The sequence below is a fragment of the Pundamilia nyererei genome, unplaced genomic scaffold (genome assembly GCF_000239375.1).
Source record: "Pundamilia nyererei isolate P.nyererei 1_Seehausen unplaced genomic scaffold, PunNye1.0 scaffold00189, whole genome shotgun sequence".
Classification (NCBI taxonomy): Eukaryota; Metazoa; Chordata; class Actinopteri; order Cichliformes; family Cichlidae; genus Pundamilia; species Pundamilia nyererei.
The window spans coordinates 399,969-420,415 of NW_005187590.1; the positions used below are offsets into that span (position 1 = coordinate 399,969).

Here is a 20,447-nt window from a genome sequence, read left to right on the forward strand (position 1 = left end):
ATTTCACACCTGAGCCTCAACTCTCGCGGCCCGGTACCGGTCCGAGGCCCGGGGGTTGGGGACCGCTGATCTAGATGATGGGAAAGTGGTTGGGGTTGTGTTCTTGGACTTAAGTGCTGCATTTGATTTAATAAATCATGATCTTTTGATTGATAAACTAAAATGTTATGGATTTTCACCAGCTGCTTTGTGCTGGATGAAAAATTATGTATGCGATGATTCCACCATGTTTTATTCAGCCAGTGACAACTTCGAATTGACCAGCGTATTACAACAAGATTTGCTTGTTTGACTGGATAAGTAAAAACAACATGATTCTAAATCTATGTTAATTGGAGGTAGAATACGTTTAGTCAACATTCCACAACTGAATCTTTCCATAGTCGGATCAGTATTAGAACAGGTCACCCAGATTAAACTACTCGGTGTTACCATAAATCACCACCTTTCATGGTCTCAGCACATGGACTCTGTTATTAAGAAAATGGGACAGGGCATAGCTATGGCTTGGAAATGCTCCTTCTATATCACTTCTTCAATCATGAATGATGTCATTAATGCACTAGTAGATTTCTCGTTTGGCTCTTGACGAAGGCGGTCGCACTTTTCTCCTCTCCCTCCTCCTTATCTTTCCTGCTTGGCTTCTCAATGTCCTTGTTTAGTCCCGCCTACTTTTCTACTTTTGCCCTGGAAAACTCTCATGGTCTGTTCTCTAAAACCTAAAAGAGGAATTATGGATTTGATCAACTGGTCCCTGAACGCAATTGACACCCTCTTCTCAATGAGAAGCCTGGGGTGAGCCGACTGTTCTGAAGGGACGTTCCCTGCTGGATACATGATGGACGGGTGGAAAAACTGGTGAGTCGTGTTCCTGGTGGGGCTGTCGATCGAGGACATTGAAGACATCTACCTATTTGGAACCATGATAACAGGGTTCTTGCTGATCGGAGCTGGCTTGGCCCTTTCTTATCGCAGATTAAAGAAAGCGGAATCAGCTGTTCAAATTCCCACAAGGCTGCCCGCTGTGATGGAAACGATGGGACGGGTCGCAACTTCTCAAAATGGGATCATTGAACGCAGCACGGTAAGATCTTGGAGAAGCTCGAGGCTGTCGTGAGCACTCAGACAATGCTCTCTGAGCAACAATTGGATAACATCTTGGAGAAGCTCACGGTGGTTGTGAGTACTCAGACTATGCTCGTTGAGTGCAAAATTGATAACATGTCAGAGAAGCTCACGGCTCTCCAGCGGGAGATTGAAAGACCAGTGACGGACTGTTAGACCAAGTGTGAAACTGACATGCAGTTGTTCGCACTAAAGGAAAACCACCATCATTTCAGGCAGCTACCATATCATCATAGCATGTTTTCCCTCTGAGTTATGGTTTTATATTTGTTGGTTAGATTGTCCCAGTTTAGGTTTGTTCTTAGTTTCTGTATTATCACATCATGTAAATAAAGCTCATTCATTGCATCATCAGGGCCTACGATTGGGTCCTTTTCTGCTGCCGCAGCCGTGACAAGAATAGGGCGGCCAGAGTAATGTTAAGATGTTCATACTACACTAGTATCGATCAAATGCATAATAAACTTTTCTGGCTTCGAGTACAAGCTAAATTACACTACGGCTTACTTTTATTTATAAAGAAAGCAATACTGTTAAGCACATCACATTTGTTTCTCTGCTCAACTGCAGTATCCAGATGAAATACATAATCATGCAACACGATTTCTAACAAACTGGAATTTAGTAATTCCTCAAGTTAAAAGTAACTTTTTGAAAAACTGTTATATTTAGAGCATCTTTTAAGTGGAATTAACTGCCTTATGCAAATAGAGAACTAGCTACAATTCCTTATTTTAGAAAACATTTAAAAGCCTAACTACCGTACACAGTTTTTAGTTATTGTAAATATTGTAAGAGGGCATTGTAAGTTTTGATTTGTTGATTTTTGTCTATGTGTGTGTATAACTAATACATAGCGTGTGTGTGCCATCTTGTTGCCACAACTGGCTCTTGTCACCGAAACCTTTTTTCAGTTTCATAGCTTTGTTTCTGAGAGCATGTCCATCTGAAAACAGGAAAGCTGTGAGACCTGCAGATGGTTTGCGCATGCAGATTGTGGATAAACTCTAACCCTTTGATAGCAGACTAAGGGGAGACGAGGGTTTTTCTTTTTGGCTACGTTCACACTGCAGGTCTTAATGCTCAATTCCGATTTTTTGATCAAATCCAATTTTTTTGCTTGTTCACACTACAGATAAAATGTGACAGCAAACGCGCTCTAGTGTGAACCCTCAAAGCGGCCGCATGCGCAAAAGAAGACGTCACACGCAACGCGCTCTGTTTAGACCCAGACCGAACAGTATTGTTTGACTGATGGCCTTAATATAATGACCTGTTTCGGACTTTATTTTTCCCAATTTTGCTTTAAGTTATTTTCTTATTTACATATGGCCTAATAATGATCCTTATTGCTGTTTTAGAGAGGAGCGGTGCTTCAAAGGATAGTTGCAGATTTCTGTCAGAATCTGCAGATTATACAGTACAAATAAAATGTTCACGTTCCTCCAACGTTGTCTTCCCAACAGTTTCACTGGATGGCCAGGAAGCCTTCACGGTGTCTTCTTGGGCGCTTATACATTTTATGTTTTATATAAAAATCAAGATATGGACCTGTGTGTCGGTGCTCATGAACAACTGTTTTTTATTGCTCACAGGATATCCAGCACAAACATGATTTATAGAATATGATACGACTTTAAACAGACTATAAAGTGTTTAACTTGTTTTTAACCGGTTTTAGCAAGCTCATGGTCCGAATGCTTTCTTGTGCCAACAATATCTGCTTTGCCCAAAACATTAAGTAGAGGAGTCTACAGACAGTCTCATTCAACATGATAATTACATTTACTTTGATTAGATTTTTGATCAGAAAACAGTCAACTGTTAGCAAAATCACATATAGATAAACTGTTTTAGCACTGATTATCACTTTAAAAGGTTGGATGTTAAACTCTTTTACCCTCTCTCTGATGTAATTAGAGGTAAGCTCATTACATCTTCAATTTCTTTCAATCCCACCTCTCCCAACAGTAGAAACTATTGGTGGAATGTCATATGTGGTAGATCACTATTGATGAAACACTACTAGAAAAGATTCAGATCCAGTTTTTTGTTTGTTTGTTTTTGAATTAATTATACCCATTCTGTGAAAATAAAAGAGTCTGTTTGAAAGAGAGTGCCTCAGAGTTTGTTGATATTTCTAGCCTGTGTGTATCCGTTCTAAAGAGCACCTCTTCCATATAATGGAGTGCAGACAATAAAAAAACATATACACTCAGGACAATAAGAGGAGACGCACCAGGTGGAACACACAGCTGTAACTAGAAACATGATGAGAAAGGGGAAGTAAACACAACAAGAGTCACAGAAAGCCAAAAACAGGAAGATGCGACTGAACGAGAAACAAGGGTTAACTTAACATAGAGGACCAGACAGGGGAACATGGAAAGCAAAAGACAAGTGCAGATGAGACTGTGGTACCAGGGAACACAGAACAAACCAGGAAAGACAACCTCAAACAAGTGTTTGTTATTAACATTAGGCACATTGAAAGCTGAGTATGAGTAGCGGTTGGTTGACAGTTTTGAAATTAGACTTCAAGGCTTGAAACAATAAAATGACAAATGATGCTTCATGCTATATTGTACTGAACAGTCCTAACTGAAACAATATGAGGTCAAAATGAAGATCAGAACAGAATAGTCACTAGTCTGTAAACTCCCAATAGTGAGCAATAATTCATGTGTTAATGAACCAGAACCATCAAAAAGAAAGTCTTCTCTGGCCAGCAGCTGATCAGTCTTCTTTCGATGCTGCTGCCTCTGCACAGTTTACCAGCTCAATCTCTGCATCTTCCTTTGCATCGTCCTGCATGTGTCTACATAGAAAAGAAAAACAGATAAAAACAGTCATTTTTTTCTCTCATTTGTTAAGAGTAAAATAAAGCATCAGTAATTTAAGACAGCAACATTGACATGACTTTTCCATGTTTTACTTTTCTTAACAAAATCCAGTACTTGTCAAGAACTTGTCAAAAGGGACAAAATATAATAAAAGGGCACCAAGTTCAGTTCCTTGGAATTGTCATTCTGAATGCCTATTGTTACGGGTTCAGATATTGAGGGTGAGCACAAAAACAATAATGGTCCAGAAGAGCTTCGATCAAACAATGATTTTAATGAACACACGCGTGGGGAGATGAACACTGCCCGGAGACAGCATCGATCTCCGCCCAGTGATACACAAACGGTTGTTTTATACCATCAGGGTTTCGTTTATGACGCCCCCTCATGCGTCAAACAGATACAATTCACATACAATAATATTGACGACTTTCGACATATATGGAAAGAGCCTTCACTCCGTCTCGAGGCCAGGTGCCGACTCTCACTTATCTCCTGCAGCATACTTTTGCAGCTACAGGCATTTGCAAACTGTTATTCGAACTCCTAGCCTAAACATGAGCCCAACTGTTGTCTGTGTGTGCATGTCGACCTGCAACGCACTCAGCCTCACCCCGCCCGTTGGCGCTTCTAACCTTTTCCCAGACAGAAGCTCTCAGTGGTATGTGTAATAATCTTAACTAAAAGTATGTGTGATCTATTGAATAAATGTTTTACCAAAATGCCCCTACTCAAGGCTTAATAAAAGAATGTAAAATATGAGTTGTGTAAGCGTGTTCTTTCCATAGCTCAACATCCCTTACACCATGTATTGTCTGATCATAGCGCCAAACAAAGTTCACGACCTTCAACTACCTGACTGAACACAGAAATGCAAAGTGTATATAAAATGATTACAACTACACCTGTAATGAAAAGGTTAGTACGTGATTATGATAACACCAGTAATACAAATTATAACATAATGCCAACAGCTTCAATCAATGTTTTTGATGAGAATAAGAATTAATGCAATGGTTAATGATAATGGTTATGAATAGTAGCAGTAAAATATTTCCCTGATCTCCACACTATCAACCTTATTGCTGATCGATTCCACTTGCACTTGTATTACAATCAACTGATTTCAGTTTGTGTGCCAGAGGAGGAAAATAGTGGCACAGTCTGCAAGGTGGATATTCTGACCCCACTCTGATTTCTTTTGCATAAAGAACAAGAGCGCTGCTGCTCTAGGACAGCTTCCACTCTTTGCAAGCGCTTGCACAGACAGCATACTAACACTAAGCTAGACAAGAACCCAAAGTGATGATAAAGCTGAGTGACCCCATCCCAGAAGCCAGACCCTGAACTTCAACAGGGAACAATCTGATGAGCAGTCAGGCTGCAGCCTCTGTTTTTAATTGTTCATGTTTCTAAAGTAGGATAACTGTTGTGATTGCTTTGAATCCCCCCCCCCCCCCTCTCTCTCTGGTATTCATCTTTGCTTATTGCTGTCGGCTTTGTGTTTGTACCTAAATACTAGAAAGCTTGTGTGTCTCACTTCACGTTGGCTTGTGTGAGACTGTAGCATAGAGGTTTATATTGTTTAAATGGTAATTATGAGACAAATCTTTTCAGGTCATTTTACAGAGAAATGTGAAAGTAATGTAACAAGTATATAACCAATTAAGTAATTAAGTGACATCTGCTTAGCGAAGATGGTGACTCTGAAAGCGGAGCCAATAAGAACCCAATGAGAATTGACAACGGAATCGATAAGGAGTTGGATTCCTAAGTGATATCGATAACAGAAACAAAGTGCTAATTTCTTATCTTATTCCCATCCCTACTGATTATCTTGACAGTGAGGCAGGTTTGGTCTGTTTGTTGGTATGTGTTCACAGTTTATGTCTATGAAAGGAAATCGTTCCAGAGGGTCTTTCATAAGTCAAAATTTTTGTAAATCAAAGCACCTTTTTCCATTGCCTTTTGAGTGAGGCGATGTTGGCTACATTATATTGATGAACAGTAGGGGTAAATGGACTGATTAAATGGACAACTGGTTTGCTGGATAGCTCAGTAGGTAGATTGGTGGCCCCATGATCGGAAGGTTGGGGTTCGAATCCACTGAACGGCTACCCTGAGGTACCCCTGAGCAAGGTACCGTCCCTACACACTGCTCCCCGGGCGCTGCATTGGTGGCTGCCCACTGCTTCACTGGGTGAATGGGTTAAATGCAGAGGAACTATTTCCCTATGGGGACTAACACATACACATTACATTACATAGCAATAAAGTACTTCCAGGATACAGATACTTTGAGATTAAATTTAACTTATGACTCATGTTTGAATGTTACTCTCTGATTTGCTTTTTTGCTGTCTTGTCTATACCGTACCTTCCCTCTTCAACATCAACAATGTTTTCAGGCAGACGGACATTGAGTGTCTCGGGGAGCAGGAAGACCAAGCTGCCGCTGATAATTCCAGTGCCAGCAAAGATCAGAGGGGGCAGAAGATGCCAGACATCATTCAGCAGCATGATCAGTGGAGCCAGGGAACTCCCAATCCGACAGATACACGAGGTGTAACCTATACCACATTGCCTGCCCAACAACACAACCAGGAACTATGGTTTTAATGCTGCATCACAAAGTACATTTACTGCATAAAATTTGTAACTAAAAGAGCATTATTTCTGCGCACTTGATGTTAAATGGTGATGCTTCAGAACCCTCAAGGGGTTATACCTGAGGACAGTTGGGTAGAGTTCAGCCGAATAAAGGAATGCGGTGGTGAAAGCTGCCTCAGAGAAACCTTTTGCCACAACAGCAATGCATGTACGAAGCACAGAGAACTCTGAGCAAGAAACAGATCAAAGATGTGTAAGGTATCAGAAACCTTGGAGTGGATTTATGAAGCTAACTAAAACTAACTAAATAAAGAAAGGTCTGCAAGTCTCATTTACTTTAAGTGTAAATAGGGCGGGAAGTTATTTAACCTAGAGGAATGAATGTGTTTATTCCAATCAGAGATCCTGTTATGATTAGAAACCACGCCTGGCCATTTCGTCGACCAATCCAGTCCAAGATGAAGAAGGCGAAGACTTTGGCAGGAACTTCAATGGCACCATAGATGAAATGAGTGAGGTAGATATTGACTCCAAAACCTGAGATCTTGAAACTAATCCCATAGTACAGGAAAGCAACAGCAAACCTGGAGGTTCAGCAACACAAAATGAAAACACACAAATACATGAAATGACAACAGTAGCAAGTAGTGCTTTCGAAGAATGACTTGATACCAGAAGAATCCAGAGACAAGTGTGATCTTCCTCAGCTTAGGTGTTTTGACCAAATCCAGATAGGAGTGGTTCTTCTCAGCCACCTCAGAAACCGTCACCTTCACCAGAACCTGCAGTACGGAAAAGTAAAAATATGTATTTTAAAAAGTGCAGTCAGCTGCTCACTTATTTCCCAAGGGGTCACCACAGTAGATGGATTGATATGTTTGAATTGGCACAGATTTGATGCCAGATACCCCTTGGATGAAACACTCAGCTTGTGACCTTCTGATGCTGAGCGTGTCTTGTTCTTGTTCTTGAATTAGAGATCTTTTGCAAGAAAAGCAAATCCATTAACTATTGAATTCAATTCTATTTTCTTTTAATTCAGGTTTATTTGGCTTACCTTGAGGCACCTGCTGATGTGATTTGACACCATTTTATTAAAATTAATTGAATAACAACAATAGTAATTGCAATATTAATTGAGCTACTCTTTAAAGGTTTTGGACCATTTCAAGTTGCTATGCATCAATACAACTGTTAATAATATGTATGATAAAATCCATAGTACATATGCAAAATTGCCAAAAAAATAAACCTGGTACAATAAACCAAAAAAGTTTTTGTTTTGTTTTTTTGTTTTTTTCGTCTGGACTTGCTTCACCTGCGCCGTCGCCCCTTCCCTAACGGCTGGCAACCTGGATTGTCTCATTACTGCTACTGGCTCTGCTGTCAGCCTCCAGAACTGCTCTGCCGCCAGCGCTGGCTCCACAGTTGGCCTCCTGAACTATTTTTCCATGCAGTCAGCCTCCTAAAATGTTTTGGCCTGAAATTCTGTGCTGTCAACGTCCAGGACGGCCCCTTGAACTGCTCTGTTTTGCACTCGTGCCGTCAAACCTCCAGGCGAGCCCTCTGAACTGTTTCTGGAGTTCCAGTGCCTTTTGTGAACTTTTTGTTTTGGACAATTGCACTGAGGTGTAAAGCTTGATTGTAGGTTAAAAATGGTTTGGGGGGATTGAAAGCTTGATAAACAGACATCAACATCCTGATGCTTTTTCCAGTGTAAAAGCAATCGTATTTGAAATGCTACTCTAAACCTTATATAGCTGTAGATGTTAATTTTGCACACAAGTAACATTAGCTTCACCTCACTATCCAGTTTGGATATGTATTCATTCTTCCCATTGACTTTAGCACACTGAATCAGATACTTCTTGGCTTCCTCTACTCTCCCATTAGCCAGCAACCACCGGGCTGATTCAGGAAGCCACCTGAAGTGAGGCAGAAGAAACTGGATTTTAAAAACACACAGACAATAACATGTTTTCTGTTAGTATTGAAATGGAAACTTCTTACCACCAGGGAATGATGGCAGTAATGCAGGGCACTGTCACTGCTAAAGTCAAATGCCTCCAGTCTCGTATAAAGTAGGCCAGCAGGGCCAGAAACATGTTCCCAACACTCCAAGATAAACTCATAACAGTACCAGCAAAGGTACGGTGCTTTATATCTGTCCATTCAATACCTGAGGAGGAAGTAAAAGAAAGTGTCTGAGGTCATGTTTCAACATGAATATCTCAAAAACTATTAAAGATAAAAGCCTGAAATTTTACTTGTCTTTGTTACAGCAAATAATGTCTCACTAATGAATAGTTAAAATATTTAAAAAAAGAAAATAATCTAGCAGTCCTGCAAAGTCCCACGTTTGATCACGCACTAATAAAAAAAACTTAACATTGCAAAAGACAAATACTGACAATGTCTGAAAAATATATAGTTATACTTTGCAGAAATGCAAGAGAAAATGTAGAATATGTTTTTAAATTTGATGCCTTCAGTGAGAATCTACAATGTAAATAATGATGAAAATAAAGTAAAAACATTAAATGAGATGGTGTGGGTAAACACAATTAATTATTTTTCTACATTTTTGCAGGCGCTGTGGGAGTTTTACAATGCCCATGTCATGTCCGCTCGCTGCTTTCGCAGAATCGCGTTCGGAACAGGTTGTAGTCACTGGGTGCAAAGTCCAGACTATAGGGTGGGTGGGCGGGCGATGAACTTCCAACCGAAGTCTTGCAGGAGAGTGACAGTTTGACGGGCGACGTGTGGACGCACGGTGTTATGGAGAATGCTTACGCACAGTGTGCGCAGTGCGGGCATTGCGCAACTGTGTTTTCGGACCGAAAGGGGATATTGTTGGTGACTTTCTGCCTGTTGGGACCACAAGAAATGCTGACAGGTACTGTGAAACACTGGAAAAAACTCAGAAGGGCATTTCAACCTAGAAAAGAGGAATGGTGAGCAAGGGCATATATATCACATCTTTCTGGCTGACAAACCTGTGAATTACACAGTATGCCAGAGCTACTCCCAACCTAACGTGGACTTTGTAGGTCTCCGACTAAAAGCAGGCTAATATTGCTCTCATCACTCACCCACCAGTGCCAAAAGACACCTTCTGCATAATAGAACACAAAAAGCATTTGCAGACTGCCGTTACATTTCTCTCTCTTTAGACCACTAACGATCAAATCAAGGCGCCCGTGGCTCAAGGGGTTGGGAATCGCATCTGTAACCGGAAGGTCGCCGGTTCGATCCCTGGGCTCTCTGTCCTGGTCGTTGTGTCTTTGGGCAAGACACTTTACTCTACTTGCCTACTGGTGTTGGCCAGGATATGGCAGCCTCGCTTCTGTCAGTCTGCCCCAGGGCAGCTGTGGCTACAACCGTAGCTGCCTCCACCAGTGTGTGAATGTGAGAGTGAATGAATAGTGGAATTGTAAAGCACTTTGGGTGCCTTGAAAAGCGCTATATAAATCCAATCCATTATTATTATTATAAATCAATGCATAATGATGAAACATATTTTTGAAGGAAAGAAAGAGTTCAGATGATATGATTTAAAAAGTTATATTTTTATGAAGAATAATATCCAATAAACAAAAAACATTGCACAACACTTCACAGCAGGTTTTACACTGATTAAAGGGGTACTGTAGAAATGTATTTAAGTGAAATTTAAGTGAATGGACATTAGACTTTGTGTTTCATAAATTTCTTACCGAGGACCGCACCAATGATTGACATCCCACTGAGGGCTGCACCACAGACTGCTCTGGAGATTGCAAACATAGTGTAGGAAGTGGAGAAGGCAGAAGTGGCTCCTAATGTCGTGGAGGCAATGAAAGCCACCAGAATCATTGACTTACGACCAAACCTGCAACATACAAATTTTAGCAATGAGTTTCAACTGTATTAGATGAGCTAGAACTGCAGGATAATTTCTGGGTTTTTTTACATTCCAAGGACATTTTCGTTTTTTTGCATTAAAGGTCATGTAATGAGATTAAACACATTAGCATGGCACTAAATGGACCTTACAGTTGCAGCAATGCGGCTTATAATGTCACTTGTTAGGCGTGTCTTCTGTAGATCAAGAAATTACTTAATTAGTTGAAAAAAATAAATAGACCATGAAATATGACAAATGCTTATGTGACTCTGTAGAAAATGAATGGACAGATGGATGAATGGATGGAGTCCCTATGATATCAGCCAGATTTTACTGATTGTGTGGCACCAAAAATGATTCTAAAAATTAACCGCATCACACGAAATATGAGCTCTGTGTGTGTGTGTCTGTCTCATGTGACATGTTGAATAATCCCAAAATGTTAGTTACCTAATAAGTCCATGTCAGTGATTACAAAAACAGTCTCCACATGACTTTTTTTAAACTTAAGTACAATCTGGACCTACCCCCAAGCCCCTCCACATCTCCCTTCCACTTCCTAACATAAGCAGACATGCTTGTTTTTCTTATCAGTACAGTAGCAGCTGACTTTGTCTGAACAAAGGCTGGTTGTAATAATGAGTCACAGGACAACAATGACGTAGTGCAATGCCTGGCTTAGATGAAGAAATATCTGTGTCAATCTAATTGTTATAAAGCCATAATTTTAACTAAACTAATTACAGCTGAATTAAATGGTCTGGGAAGGCATATCCATAGAGGGACACATAGACCTCTACCGGTTAGGCAAAGGCAACCTGACTGCCATTAGATATCAGGATGAAATCATTGTTAGACCCTATACTGGTACAGTGGATCCTAGGTTCCTCCTAGTGTATGACAATGGCCGAATGTGGTAAGAGTATACAGTTCCTAGAGGAACTGATACCACTCTCCGCCACACTCGCCTGATGTAAATCCAACAGAACACCTCTGGAATATTATGTTTCAGTCCTTCCAACACTGCCAGGTTGCACCTCAGACTGTCTTAGGAGTGCAGTGATGCCCTGGTCCAGGTCTGGGCGATGATCCTGCATGACATCATCTGTCATCTCATGAGGAACATGCACCATGCATGCATACTTGTACTACTGAGTACTATTTTGCATTGCTGCAAAATAAATTTGGTAAAATGGAATAGTCCGCTGCATCATTTTTTCCACTTTGATTTTTGGGATATCTTTGAATTCAGCTGTATGTAGGTTGATCATTTTCATTCCCATTAAACATTGGGGCATGCTTTCATTCCCAACATATTACCCAGTCCATATCTGTTTAGATATCGAACACATTTTTTTCCCAAATGAAATCTGCCTCATTCATTTTTTTGAGCAGTGTAGTACTTTTTCACTGTCTGTGGCACAGTTCACTATATCTGATTCAGCAGCACCGTATTTTATTACCTTGTTAAGTATCGACCTTTTTGAATATGGTTGCTCAATTTATTATAGTAGTAGTATGAATCTTCCTACTATTTTTAAAACTGTGGCAGGGAACCCATTCAGTTGTTTACACTCAAGAATAGCTCTTGGCTCTGCATCACTCAGAACTTCTCTACATGGAAAGACCACTATATTTCACAAAGGTAAAAGAAGGACTTCAGGCTGCAGAGCTTAAGTGAAGGGTCAGGAGCAGAAGAGACGGTAAACCATTTGTTATTATGTGAAATGTTTCAGTTTTAAGTTTTATTTGTCATATATGGATAACATCACTACCGTGCCTACTATTATACCGTGACAAGTACCATGACAAACAGTACTGTGTCTACTGTCTCCCCCAGGTGAACCAGGGTTAGGTGGATCAGGGCTTGCATGCAGCCCAGGTATAAAGTAGGTCTCTACCGGAGAAGGAAGGTGTTGGTGCTCAGCAGCTGGCTGGGCTGGGGAAGCCTCATGGAACCTCCTCCTTGGGGTTAGAATTAGTTGACTTCCTGCCGCGTGCCAGCTGCGCTGCCAAGTGATCTTCTGACTGGGTTACAGCAATCTCGAGGGCCTCGCGGCCAGGAGAGCGGGGTTGGTCTGCTATCACCAGCTGGCCATCCACTCAACAAACCTTTCTCGTACTACCACGTCCAGCAGTCACATTTCTCCTGGTGTGGGGCCTGGCTGCACCCACCTGCCTGCAACATCATCCAGCCCCTAGCGAGGGGCATGTCTCCCGGGATCATCATCTATAACTGACTGAGACAGGACTCTCTTCCAGACACTAAACCAAGGCACAATGTACATTTCAAATTCCTTTAATTTTAAATATGTTTATATTGTCTATCCTGTAAAATAGTCAGATGTCTATTCATATTAATGTACAGAATTCACCTGCTTGCTGCTACTACTGCACATTCACCCAGTGTATATACTATATGTATGTATATATATATATATATAATGTTCTTCCTCTACACCCCAATTTTTGCACATGTCGAGGAGCGTGTCAGGTTACATTTCACTGTGTGTTATACTTGTATAACTATGCATGTGACAAATAAAGAACCTTGAACCTTGAACCCTGTCTGATCCTCCCGGAAGCAGCGGCGATGGCCCTCCGGGGAGAGATCCAGTCAGCCCAAGATTGCCTGCCAAATATCTTCAAACGAGGCCCTAACCATGACAGGGAGGCTAAGAGCAGCTACCTGGACCTCCCCCAACAGCAGTGTCAAGGCCCATTCCTTGCCCAGTTATGGGCACACCTCTCACTTTGGTTTAGAAAATCTCAACTAAAGCCTCTGAATCGTCGCTTTCCTCTATTTGGTGGAGCACCACTGGCAGGAGCCAGAGTGACCAAAAAGGTTTGATGAAACCGTTTGCATCTGCCTGAACCTGCAGTTTCTTTAGCTGTTCACTATGCACAGCCACCTGCTCCTGGTGCATCACCGCCAAATCTTCCACCATCTGCATTTCAGCTGCCCTCTTCAGCTCGCACGCACCACACAGCTTTCTCCTCTGGGCATTGTCAGCTACTGAAATAGGGAACCCAACCCCTCCCCTGTAGCTGAGCCACAAAACACCTCGCCACACTGCCTCTGGGACCTCGCCCCAGGTAATGCTTGAGTCCTCCCCCTCGTCCCAAGTCTTTGCTTCCTCCCTCTGTCAGTGGGATTAAAGAGGTCCTCAAAGTGTTCCTTCCACCGCCTTCCACAGTCTCCTCAGTTGAAGTCAGCGACACTCCACTCGCACTGTACACATTGTTGGTAGAGCAACTCTATAACCTTCTGAGCTGTGTTCCGCTTGGCCTGCTGGTGCCTATCAGCTGCCTCTGAAGTCCTACAGGCTAACCAAGCCTGATACGACTGGTTCTTCTGCCTGATTGCTCCCTGCACCACAATAACATTACCTTAATTTTATTGCACAAAAGGATGAGAGGGCGATGATAAAGTGGAGACTACTCCAGGACAGAAATAACTGCCTTACACTGTTAACACAACTTCAGCTCTTCACAAGCACCTGCACAGACAACATGCTAACGCCAAGAATCCAGAGCGATGTTAAAGCTGAGTAAATGCTGAGCCCAGCCCAGCACTGTGATAAAGTGAGCCGTCATTTGCCATGAAGCCGCTGCTGAACTTAAACAGGTAACAAACTGATGAGCAGTCAGGCTACAGCCTCTGTTTTTACATGTTCATGTGTCCAAAGTAGAAACACTGTGGTGATTGCTTTGAAGTGTCTTTGTGCTGGTTTTCATGTTTCGTTTGGCTGTCGGCTTTGTGTTCATACCTAAATACAAAGGGAAAGATGTGTGTTGGGATTTGTGTTGATGTGTGGGGCTGTAGCTTGTTGTTTTTTATTGTTAAATAGTATTTATGAGACATTGTGTTGCAGATCATTTTACAGAGAAACATGAAAGCAACTTAACAAGTAGTATAACGTATGTCTGGGTGTAATGTACGGCATTACTTTTAAGAAATTTTTTTTTAACATGCATAATAACATTTTTACTTTACTTATCAATAAGGGAATCAATAAAGAATTGAATCGATAAGTGATATCGATAATGGAATCAGAATCGCTAAGTTCTCATCCCTACCAACCACCTTGTGGCCATAGCTCAGTGCAGAAGCCCCAGCAATAGAAGTGCTGATCATGGCCCACCGAGGCCTCAGCCGGGCATTCCCAGTGCACCCTCACTATACATTTGGGTGCGCCAGGTTTTGGTTAGCACCCTTCCCCACCACCTGATCGAACTCACCAATAGGCGGTGGTCAGTTGACAGCTCAGCCCCTCTCTTCACTGGACTGTCTACAACATACTGCTACAGATCTGATGATACGCTTTGAAACCACCGACTGGGATATATTCTACATTTTTGCTTGTTGTTTGTATGTTATTCACATTGCTTTTCTTAAAGCATGTTGATACTTCTTTCTCAGACATAGACTGTATAAATTCACCTGCAGTTTGGATTACAGGGCCAGATGATCCTGAGGGTTTAAAATAACAATGAATACTGAAGAACTCACTTGTCAGAAAGCTGTCCAAACATAATGGCTCCACATGTGACCCCAAGAAAGAAATAAGTAGCCAGAGCTTGATTCAGGTGTTTGTTGTCGCACACCAGATCCCACTGCAGAGATACAACATACAACAGGCAGTTAACAAGCAGATAAAAAACTGAGGTTGTGATCACAGAATGACAGGTTAAGTACCTTTGATTATGGCAGCAATGACACCAAGAGAATTACATTTACCTGTCAAGAGACTATTCATTTCTGTTTCTTCAGTAGTACACTGTTGTAAATTCCTTTTTTTTTTTTTTTGCTCAAACAATTATTTGCGTATATAACATTAGAGGTAATTCCTTAGCCTCTCCTGGAAATTTATTTAGCACTTCCTCACATCTGATCAAATTCCTGCCACAAGCACAAGGCTGACAACTTGGAAAAATGAAAAAAAAAAAAAAGTTTTTCAAATAATGCATTATGGTGGGGCGTGGTCTGTGGTGCCCGCATCCTTAATCACGTCCGCCGAGTTAAAACACGGGGACTCAGGTGTTGGTGTGTGCTGTGGTGTGATGTGAGCTAAATAAATGGCTCATGAGTACGATCTGTGGTCCCACGGTGCCTTAATTCTACCACACTGGTGCCGAAACCCAGGAGGTGACACGGTGGGTCCTTACCGGAGCCAGGGAAGGGAGGAGCTGGCCCAGATGTTGGCTGAAATGGCGGCCACAGTCGTCGGAGGCACGCCACAGACAGGAAGAGCTACGGGACCAGGCTGGGCGCCACCTGGGGCGAATTGCGGAGCTGGCGACGCTGCTCCAGGCGTGGTCGACACCACTGCTGCCAACCTGGTGGTGGGGAAGCGGTGGAGGAGCTGTGTGGGGAACCTCGGCAGCCGGAGGCGGGGCATGAGGCGTGCGGGGGTCTGGCCGGATGGCTCCCCGACCACGATTGGGCAATGGGGGTATGTGGTGGGGCGTGGTCTGCGGTGCTGTGCAGGGAGGGCGGACGCATCCTTAATCACACCTTGCCGAGCTAAAACACGGGGACTCAGGGGTTGGTGTGATGTGAGCTAAATAAATGGCTCATAAGTACAATCTGTGGTCCCGCCATGCCTTAATTCTATCACATTCATATAGATTGATAGATAGATATACTGGTAACACTACACGCCTTTAGAACTTCAGACTCGGGGTTCTCCTGGCCAGGGCATCTGTATACCATAAGGGTCCCTAGGCTAAACCACCCATGCTAACCAAGCCTACCTCAGATATGCGTAAGAGACAGATAATTGAAGCCACTGGCTTGATCGTCACTCGGATTAACAAGGTCTGCGTCAGTTGTTGAGGAACCAGGAAACACTGATGAGAAGTCGACTACTGGAACAAGAAGCCTTAAAATGGGCAAGACATGACAACAGGGCATAAAACCCCAGTGGAAGCGTTTACATGAAGAAGATGTGGGACCTATGGAATCTTCAATATCCAGCATTTAGAGGGACTGCGAAACAACTAGTAGCTCAGTGTTCAAAAATTTCAATAGAACTGCTATCACAGCTGGAGATCAATGAGGTACAACACAAATGCTATGGCAAGGGGGAACCAAGATGTCAGGTCAGATACCCATCCGAGATTAGGTACCAAGCCCCAAGAATGACAGAAGGAGCGTTGAGTGCGACATCCAAGAAAGAGTCTCTAATATGAGAAGGTGAACAGCACCAGGCACCAACATTATTCATGCCTACTGGCTGAAGAAGCTGCCTGCTCTCTATGAGCGTCTGGCAGCACAAATCAACCTGCTGGTAGTCAATGAGAGACACCCAGAATGGTCAACTGAAGGCCGAACAGTGCTGATCCCCAAGAATCCCCAGAAGGGACCGGTCCTATCCAACTAGCAGCCAAAGAAATAATAAGGGATAATAAGCTGGCCAAAGGAGAAGAGCCACTGATATCAAGACAATGAAGCACCTGACCATGCATGGAGGGTTTCACTGCAAGTCCAGCACCCTGAGACTGTACGCTAAGCAGAAGGAGGGCAAGGACTGGTGAGTGTCAGAACCATTGTCCAGGAGGAGACAACAAGCATCCATGAGTCCCTGAGAAAATCCAGCACATAACAGCAGGGGGCAAGATGCTTACAGACAGGGAACACCATTACCAAGTGGCCAGCATAGTACACAGAAACATCTGTGCTGAGAAGGCCTGGAGTCCCTAGATCAAAATCGGACACGCCCCTTGGGGTGGTTGACAGTGACCGAGCCAAGATCCTGTGGGAATTCCAGTTACAGACAGACAAACTGGTGATGGCTAACCAACCAGACAGACTAGTGGTGGATAGACAGAGGTAGACTGCTGTTGTGATAGATGTAGCTATACCGAGCAATAGCAACATCAAGAGCAAGGAACACGAGAACTTGGAGAAGTACCAAGGGCTGAGAGAAGAACTTGAGAGGATGTGGAAGGTGAAGGTAACAGTGGTCCCAGTGGTAATCAGAGCACTCAGTACAGTGACCCCCAAGCAAGGCGAGTGTAACCAGCAGATCCCAGGAACAACAACTGGGATATCTGTCCAGAGGAGCGCAATCCTAAGAACAGCAAAGATGCTGTGCAGGACCCTCAAGCTCCCAGGCCTCTGGTACAAGACCTGAGCTTGGAGCATAGACCGTCCAAAGGGGCGAGAGGGGAACTTTATATATATTCTGTTCTAAATTAGTATTTTTCATCTCACAGTCTTAAGTACTAATCAAGGTTCAGGTCCAATCACAGTACAGAAACAACTCTTCCTAAAATCATCAATAACCTCAAGATCAACAGTGAGAGTTTCACTTTTAGATCTGTTTGATCTTACAGCTGCTGTTAACAACTGTTGATCATAAAATTATATTTCAAAGGCTCCAAGACTCAGTTGGTTTGGGGGTCAGGTTCTTTATTGGCTTTCATCTTATCTAAATACAGAAGTGTTTGTTTCAGTTTTACATTACAAAATTTAGTCAGCTCCTCAAGGTCAGGCATTGGTCCATTAATCCCCTTTTTTCCCCCGTCTGTCTTTTTATGTCATAAAAATAGATGTGTGGCAGTGGTAGAGAGTGGCCCAAATTCAAAACAACTGGCAGCTGGCAGCAACAAAAATGATAATAATAAAAAAAACAACAAGAGGCAAAACAGACTGATAGAACACACCATGAGAGAGGATGCAACATTTTTACACCATGACACCAAGACAAGTTCCTCATTTGTGTACAAATGTTAGTTGCAATGATGATGTTAACTGCTGGATGTCTTGAAACATTTTAGAACTGAATATTGACAAGACAGAAATATTTGTTGCATTCAAAATGCAACACAGATAATCCTTAATGGTATGTTTAAATTTGATATCACCGCAGAGTTTAAGTCACTTCATTGCCTCTCAGTACAATATAGAATTACTTTTAAAATCCTGTTAGTGACTGACTTGCACACTTTTTACAGTTTAGTCAGACGTCTCAGGTCATGAGGTGCAGATCTCCAGAATTAGGTTTCCAAAATCAGATTTAAGTGTGCTGAAGGTGCCTTAAGCCATTGTGGTCCTGTTCTTTTGGAACAAGCTGCCTGCAGGCATGAGCTCAGTTACAACTGTGCACATATTCAGAAACAGACTCAAAATGTTTTTTATTGAACCAGGCTTACACTTCATACGTGCTGTTGATTTGCTTTGGGGTTTTTTGTTTTGTTTTTCTGCTTCCATTGCATTAAGGCACTGTAAACCTACAGAGGTTTTATGTTTTTGTCTTCTATGTTGAGTACATTGAACTTACATGTAATGAAATGTGTTAAGTAAATAAAATAGGCATTGCCATTGCTAAATGGGCCTACTTGACACTGGCTAAGGAAACCCAAGGGTGAACCTGGGTTCCTATTAGCTTGAAGTAAATAGGAAGTCAGCAGTGGCTCATAAAAACCACTCATTACATCTCTGAAAACCAGCAGAAGAAAAACGACAGATATTAGCTTAAGCAGAAGTATAGATATTCTTCACTTAAGTAGAAAACTGAGATAATCTCAGCTTCTTTACTCAAGTAAAAGCATGAAAGTACAGTATAATAGTATAAAAGTGTAAGCATAAATAGGAAGTGGTTATTTCTACCAGCTAAATTAATGTCATGCCATATTAATTTTCAGTTCAATTCAATTAAATGTCATTTATATGGCCCCGAACAACAGCTGCCACAAGGCAATTTATATTGTTAGGTAAAAACCCTACACTAGTACAAAGAAAAGCTATATATGTGTGTGTGTGTGTGTGTGTGTGTATATATATATATATATATATATAGCTTTTCTTTATTTATTTGTAGCAGAGATAAACAGTTATTGTTCCCTATATTGTAGACAGGTGATTTTGCCTCCACACCTAAATACAAATAAATAGAAATGTTAACAGTTTAGTATAGTGCTATGAATGATGCATAAATTCACTATCTGGGACACTATACGTTCAGTTTGAATTGATGCCCAGGAGGGGCACAGTGGTGCAAAATGATTAATGTTTCCTTTCAAATGTGTTAATCTAACAATAATAAGACTGGATCATTACTGGTTCTATTCAGACATCATTAATTTGATTTTAGTGAGATTTGGTCAATCATAACCAACAGCTATTGTGTTATCAGTAATGTTTTGTCTCTCTTTGTTGATTAAGTTTGAATGGAAACAGACTCTGGATAAATCAGTAACTTTGTTCTATGAATGCTCAGTAATATAATGCAGTGAGTTGTTATGAAGTGCAGCGTGTAGAGAAAAAAATCAATGTTTTCCTTCTTATTAGTAGAAGTTTTTCTTAGTAGAGATTTTCTTGTGCTAATCATTTGCGATAAAATACTCTAACAGAGCTTAGATTTTCATCCTTACCTCTGTGGCAGTTGTAGAAAGAAACTGTGACTGGTCGTAGACCCATCCATGTGGACAAGGTGCAGACTGGTTTCCTTGGCTGATGTTAAAGGCTGGAAGGGGACTGTAAATCCTGCAAGAGCTAAAGGAGCCGTCGTCCTGGCGGGGAATCCTAAGGGAAAGCACCTCAGAGTCCCAACTGTCCTTCTCATTTTCTTGTGTACTCTGAAGGGAACAGCGGTGAGATGGTATGACTGAGATGAAGTTGTGCAGGAGAAAGTGGAGTGGAAGGATGGCACGGGGAAGACACAAGATAAGCAGGACCAGGAACTGGAACTTGGAGAACCCACCAACATTATCCAAGATCTCCTCAAACCTCATGATGGTGAGACAGAAGGGCTGAGGGTTTGTGTCTCCAGAGTTCTCAAATCAATGTGTTATTCTTTGCTTTCCATCTAATGCCGTGTCTCTCTCTCGTGTGGTGATGAAGCACAGAGAGAGCTTTTTTAAGAGTGTGTGTGTGTGTGTGTGTGTGTGTGTGTGTGTGTGTGTGTGTGTGTGTGTGTGTGTGTGTGTGTGTGTGTGTGTGTGACATGCAGAGAACGATCTGAACTGGCATCAAG

General features: G+C 42.0%; 1 protein-coding gene across 1 annotated transcript; it reads right to left on the reverse strand.

Moving 5' to 3' along the window:
• Window positions 1-2,887: 2,887 nt before the first annotated feature.
• Window positions 2,888-20,287, reverse strand: slc22a7a (solute carrier family 22 member 7a). The gene is made up of 10 exons (XM_005747106.1): window positions 19,846-20,287; window positions 14,978-15,081; window positions 10,295-10,449; window positions 8,589-8,757; window positions 8,380-8,503; window positions 7,251-7,360; window positions 6,948-7,162; window positions 6,697-6,805; window positions 6,346-6,552; window positions 2,888-3,943 (listed from the first exon to the last, which is right to left on the reverse strand). The coding sequence occupies exons 1-10, from the start codon at window positions 20,203-20,205 to the stop codon at window positions 3,862-3,864; spliced, it is 1,635 nt and encodes a 544-aa protein (XP_005747163.1). The 5' UTR covers window positions 20,206-20,287; the 3' UTR covers window positions 2,888-3,861.
• Between the last annotated feature and the right edge of the window lie 160 nt (window positions 20,288-20,447).

Bases quoted from the DNA above. Each gene is read 5' to 3' on its own strand.
- slc22a7a (XM_005747106.1), bottom strand. From the start codon at position 20,205: ATGAGGTTTGAGGAGATCTTGGATAATGTTGGTGGGTTCTCCAAGTTC. The intron at 15,082-19,845 runs GTAAGGATGAAA...GTATCTCTGCAG, and splicing joins TTTCTACAACTGCCACAGAG to TGGGATCTGGTGTGCGACAA. The intron at 6,553-6,696 runs GTATAACCCCTT...GTTGTTGGGCAG, and splicing joins CTCTACCCAACTGTCCTCAG to GCAATGTGGTATAGGTTACA.